Consider the following 5,667-nt stretch of genomic DNA (forward strand, 5'->3'; position numbering starts at 1 on the left):
GTCCTGTCTGCACTACTGGGTTCGTTCCTGTCCACAAAATCCTGACAGTTTGGTCCATTGCTGTATAATAGTTTGTTGACAGGCGTATGATGTGCCATATTGATTTACTGTCAGTGATACTCTGGCTATTTTGCATCTCATCATCTGAGTGAACCACACTCCTGTGTCTGACCTCATCTGTTGATCTTTGAAGCTTTGGAGTTTATATGACTGTGACCAGACTGAGGAGGACCTGGAGTCCAGCCTTCACTTCTCGGCCCCGTTGGATGACGGCACGCTGGTCGACCTGCGCTGGGTTCGCATGCTGGTGATGCACACTCTGGAGCTGCTTCACGACCGTGGCCAATGGGAACACCTGGCCCACTTTGCATTACTCTTCAACTCATATACACGGTGAATTAAACACATTTTCAACACAAACATTCAAATGCACAGAGAGGATTAGAGGTGGTCAATTTTCATCAGTGTTTAAATGATGTTTCATTAGTTAAACACAAAGTCAGTGAAACCATTTCACATGTAAAAATAATTTAATCAGTAACTCAATATGGTGGACATTCATACAAAACATTTGTCTTTTTATGACCTGGTTTTCTGTGTGTCTATTTCAGGGAACGTTATTCTTTGGTCATAACTCCTCTGCTGGTCCATGCACAGAGGAAGTTGCTTGAAAGAATCAGTTCTTTAGGAGGACCTGCAGTCCCTCAGCCACACCATGTCAAGACTCAGAGAGACACTGGCAAAGAGGTAGATCTTATTCCGTCCAGAAATGTGATTATGCATTCTTTTAATCTGCACAAAATTAGCCAGTCACTTTTATAGAAGCACAAAGATGTTTAGATTGCAAAATAAAAAATATCAATGTATCTATTTTTCCTTTGTCTTTGCATTTCCAAATATTATGATCAGTGAGAAAATAAAAGAACTCAGTGTGACTAAACTGTTTCATATCTTAAAAGCTTGCATTGATTTCACTGAGTTGTGCAGACTCTGCTCTTAAGAAAAAGCACAATAACAGTATGTACAAAGTATGTATCTATGCTCTGTGCTGTAAGTGTGTGTACTGTTGTCGTTGACATATTCCAGGTAAATTACAGAAGTTATGCAAGCTGCCAACTGCTCAGTGGGTGGACCACTCACTCGGCACAGAAACGGTCCCTTCATAAAAAGTTAACACGAACAAACGCCACTCGTGGAGACGAAGCTTCTCTCAAAGGTTAGAACACAAGAACCGTTTCAAAACAGTGAAGCTAAATATTTGTTTATTTATTCATTTACATTTTTAAACAGTAAAAGATTAAAATAAATATTAGATTGACTCTTAAAGCTGTCTGTTTATCTCTCTTCCTCAAATAAAACAGACCTTAGCAAACTTGGAACAAAAAAAAAAAAAAAACTAAAAAAACGAGTTTGATTTAGACAAAAAGTTACAGTAGACAAAAGGAATGAACAAATGTGAGAGGATTGTTTTTTTTAAATATAAATGTTGTGTGTCTAATACTCAGAGAGGCAGCTCTCCATGTTGCTTGTGTGTGTTCCTCTCGATGTGGACGACACGCTGAGATGTTACCATCAAGCCCTGGAGAAAACTCCACAATGTCTTCAAGTATTCCAACACAGTCAAAAATTATTGGTGCAGCTTCTAGCCCACACACAACCCTGTGAGTTTTCTGCTGATTGACCGAGAGATGCACACACACACACAGTTATGGACGACAAGCGATAACTCTGCTCACACCCATATTTAGGGTTTGCAGTCCAGCTGCTGCGTTCTCAGAGCAGAGGTCTCACTCGTGCAGCGAGCCAGGTGGCCTTCAGTCCTCTTGTTATGAGAACTCCAAACAGCTTCCCTTATGATCTGTATGAGGAGGACTTTAGTGCTCCAGATGCGATCTATGGCCTCCCTATCAGCCCTGAATACATCCCGACTGTTGCTGCTGCATTCTCCGAGTCCATCCGTAAGAATCAACACTTTATAAATATTACTATTATTATGTGACTTGAGTTTTAAACTTTAGACTGTTAGGTATTTAAAGATCTTCTTTCATCAGAATGTCTACAGGAGAACAAGCATGTCTACCTCAGAGTTCTGACTCTGCATGAAATGGGAAACTTTCACTTCTACACAGGAAACATGCGGTTAGAAACAAGTTTCATGTTTTCACATAAATGTGTGTGCTGCAGTTAGTGGTAATAAAAAAGGTATAAATTGAGCTAGTCATTATTTCCTTGTTATTGTGAGAATAATCGTTCTCTTTGTGTTTTATCTGTAGCGCTGCTCACTCGTGCTGGAGTGAAGCTGTGGATTGTGCCCTCCAGAGCACAGGGGTGTCAGAGAAATGGGACGGTGTGTCCGACTCTTCACAGAAAACTGTAAAACAGGCCGGTGTTTGGGGATGCTTACAGGCTGCCGTGCTCTCAGCAAAAATAGCACAGTGGGTTTTAATTTGACTAAATTATCTTTGTGTGTTGTAAATGGATCTGCTGCTGAGGCATGTGCTCGGATTTCCAGGTTCATTTTTACTTCTGATATTAACCAGAGGACCAAGAATTGTCTGCTGTCTGCTCACTTGTTCAAGGTAAATCATCAGAAAGATGCTGATATTTTTTCCACCCCTAGCTTTACTTTTGTTCCCTGTTTGTGTTTCAGGTCCCGTGAGTGTGTGATGCAGTTTTTATTTTACACCTGACTGTTTGTCTCTGTTCTGATATGCTGGTCTGACTCTCTTCAGTGTGTGCTGTGTTGCTCCGTGGCTTTGCCGTGGTCCGACCTGCAGTACATCTCCTACAGCATCGAGCATGAACTTCTCCCTGGAGTCGACCTTTTCTCTGAGCCTTGCAGGCTTCATTTCGGTACCACCGTAACGAGTCTCAGCTTCATTTGCCACTGGCTCTTCACTACTGGTTACTACACCACGGTTCGCACTAACCATCTGTCTGTCTGCACTAAATATATTTTAATTCATAAGGTGGATAACAGAGTCAGTGTTTGTGTTTGATTTTCAGCTTCTGCCCTCTCTAGCTCTTTACTTACATTTAGTTGGGAATGTGGGCAGAGATGTGCAGCGCACCATTGAAGGCAGAATTCTTAAGGTCAGTTCACTGATGTACGAACAAGTCGGGACTTTTTTTTTCTTTATAGTAAAGAGTTTTAATGATGTGGTTGTTTCCTGCAGGTCCGAACTCTGACTGAACTGTGTTTGTTCACTGAAGCTGTGACTGAAGCAGTTCAGCTCACTCAGGGAACACGTGTCATTCTGCCTTATGGACTCCACATGGTTAATACAAATCCACAGGTAGTTTTACCCAGAGGTGGAAAGAGTACTGAAAATTTGTACTCAAGTACAAGTACTGTTACGCTGCTTAAATTGTACTCAATTACAAAAAAGTACTGGTGTTAAAAAATACTTAAATAAAAGTACAAAGTACTCTTGTCAAGAACTACTCAGAGTATTAATTACTTTTTAACCAATTGATGTTTTATTGTGTTGTCAATAGAAGGCATTCGCTTCTATTTACTGTATATAATAGCTACATTCTTTGACGAACAATAAAGTATAGAAAAATTACACTAAGGCCATTTCTTTTGTAAACAAATGTAGATAAAGCAGGAATTTTGCTTGTTAAAAGAAAGACAAAAGTGTTTTTAACCAGCATAGAACAGTTTAAACTTTTCCAAATACACTGAACAACAGCCAGGTAAGTGTCTGTCACACTTCACTTTCTGAACCTTCTGTTCAGTGTCAGCAGGAGCTAGTTTTCGAAGTTAACAGAGTCTATACGGCTTCGTTTGGCTGTGATGAATAGACTCTAAATGACTCTACTAGAGTAGAGTCAGGGTTGTCCTTTGCTTACGTCATAGGTAATTGGTGCGATCACGATCTGAGAGCCTTATTGGCTTCAAAGATGCAGATGAACGGTTTGAATATTAATTCAAATTGTGGCCGTACTCAGTAGCGACTTCTGATTTTAAAAGTACTGAAATAGATTACATGGTCTAAATTGTACTTAAGTATGAGTAAAATTACACACTTGAAAGAAATACTCATGAAAGTACAAGTACCCAAAAAGTCTACTTAATTACAATAATTAATGTAATTCATTACTTCCACCCATGGTTTTACCTGTTCAGCTGTCGGCCTCTGCTTTCCTGAATGTCTGTTTATGTTGCTGAAGTTTGTGAATCACGGTCAGTGGTTTTGTGTATGTCACATTCTCAGATTGACATTTTTGTTTTTGATTTCTGGTATATTTAACCAAATTAATCATGTTGGATTTATGAAAATCTTTGTCCCGGCACTCGCTGTTTAGACTGCTCAGAACATTTGTTTTTATTTTATTTTAATAATTGATGTTGTTGTTATTGAACAGCCTGTGAAGACATTCTACAACAACCTGTCTCTTCTGGATAATTTGGAGGTATTTTATTTTCTAGATTTTCAGCATGTCACATTTAGTCAGCCATATTATCTCCCCTCACATTAATGTAGCAGAGAGATTAAATAATCTCTCTGCTTTTCTTTCAGCTTTAATGTTTGAGCTGTTGATAAATTGATTCAGATAGATAAAATTGTTTTTTTGTGAACGTTAACAAATAGATGTCTTTTTGTGTTTGTTGTTCTTGTGATAAGGCTCTGGAGGACCTTATGAACTGTGACTTTGCTCCACAAGTTTATACATTGTATGGTTCCACTCTGCTCACCAAATTCAACCTTGCTCGTGTTCAACTACTCCTGGCGCTTGCTAACTCGGTCCATGGTCGTCCTGTTCCAGGTCTCCAAGCAACTCTTTGTATATAAAGTACTAAATCATTACACTCGCTGTACATGAAGCTAACAGGTAGTGAAAATGTCTTTCAGTTTCTGAAGAAGCTCATGCCAACATGACAGACTGTGCAGATAGTTCAGAACACCACAAGCAGGACAAACTGGACGCTGAAGACTCAGGAAAACCAAACGTCCCCACCTTTTTTAAAGACGAGGAGCTGTCTCCTGAAAAGATCAAGGTGAGACTAAGAAGAGATCCTGTTTGTTTTAACTTAATGATGTTCATTTTATGTGATAAAAGCCCCCTGCAGCTTATTTGTCCCTTCATTTGACCAGTTATCAAGTTAAAAGTCAATATGAAGTCCAGAGTGATTCATCAGCGTCACGTAACACAAAGACCTGAGTCCAGTTCTCCTGAATAATACGATCAGTAAATCAATATTAGTCACACTATCTGTCACTTGTAGGCGGAAGTGATGGTGCAAAGGTTAGGGAAACAGAGAGATCACAGGTTCAAATCCCTGGACAGTTGCAACAAAATTTTGGTGAGAAAGGTGAAACCCCCACACCTGCCTCCACCATTGTTTGCCGTACTCTGGGCACTTGTGCAAGACCCTTAATCACCACCATTTGCTGCCCCAAGCACTCAAGATGGCAGCTCCCTGCTCGACACAGAGGGCTGTGGTAGGTCGGTGGTCTGTGGTTGTGTCAGGAAGGGCATCCAGTGTAAAAATAATTGCCAAGTCTTCATGTGAGTTCGCTCAGTGGGGAAGAATGGAGCTAAGAGAAGGAAAAAAAAATCTGTCACAAACTGAATCAGTGAAAACAACAATAAAAACAGTATTTTATAATTTGAATATTTCACTTAGATTTTATGTTTTATATATGTGTATGTATATAT

At 39.7% G+C, this 5,667-nt stretch overlaps 1 protein-coding gene across 1 annotated transcript in view; it reads left to right on the plus strand.

The window, feature by feature from the left end:
- The window catches only part of LOC119420897 (cilia- and flagella-associated protein 54-like), a 55,275-nt gene that overhangs the window by 45,242 nt on the left and 4,366 nt on the right, over positions 1-5,667 (plus strand). The window contains 14 exon segments of the mRNA XM_037688317.1: positions 194-393; positions 612-747; positions 1,087-1,216; positions 1,506-1,661; positions 1,749-1,958; positions 2,052-2,139; positions 2,274-2,435; positions 2,513-2,579; positions 2,733-2,918; positions 3,007-3,093; positions 3,177-3,296; positions 4,372-4,419; positions 4,632-4,773; positions 4,860-5,005. Of these exon segments, the coding sequence (XP_037544245.1) occupies positions 194-393; positions 612-747; positions 1,087-1,216; positions 1,506-1,661; positions 1,749-1,958; positions 2,052-2,139; positions 2,274-2,435; positions 2,513-2,579; positions 2,733-2,918; positions 3,007-3,093; positions 3,177-3,296; positions 4,372-4,419; positions 4,632-4,773; positions 4,860-5,005 (1,878 nt within the window).

This window comes from Nematolebias whitei, chromosome 14 (genome assembly GCF_014905685.2).
Source record: "Nematolebias whitei isolate Nwh7 chromosome 14, NemWhi1, whole genome shotgun sequence".
NCBI lineage: Eukaryota > Metazoa > Chordata > Actinopteri > Cyprinodontiformes > Rivulidae > Nematolebias > Nematolebias whitei.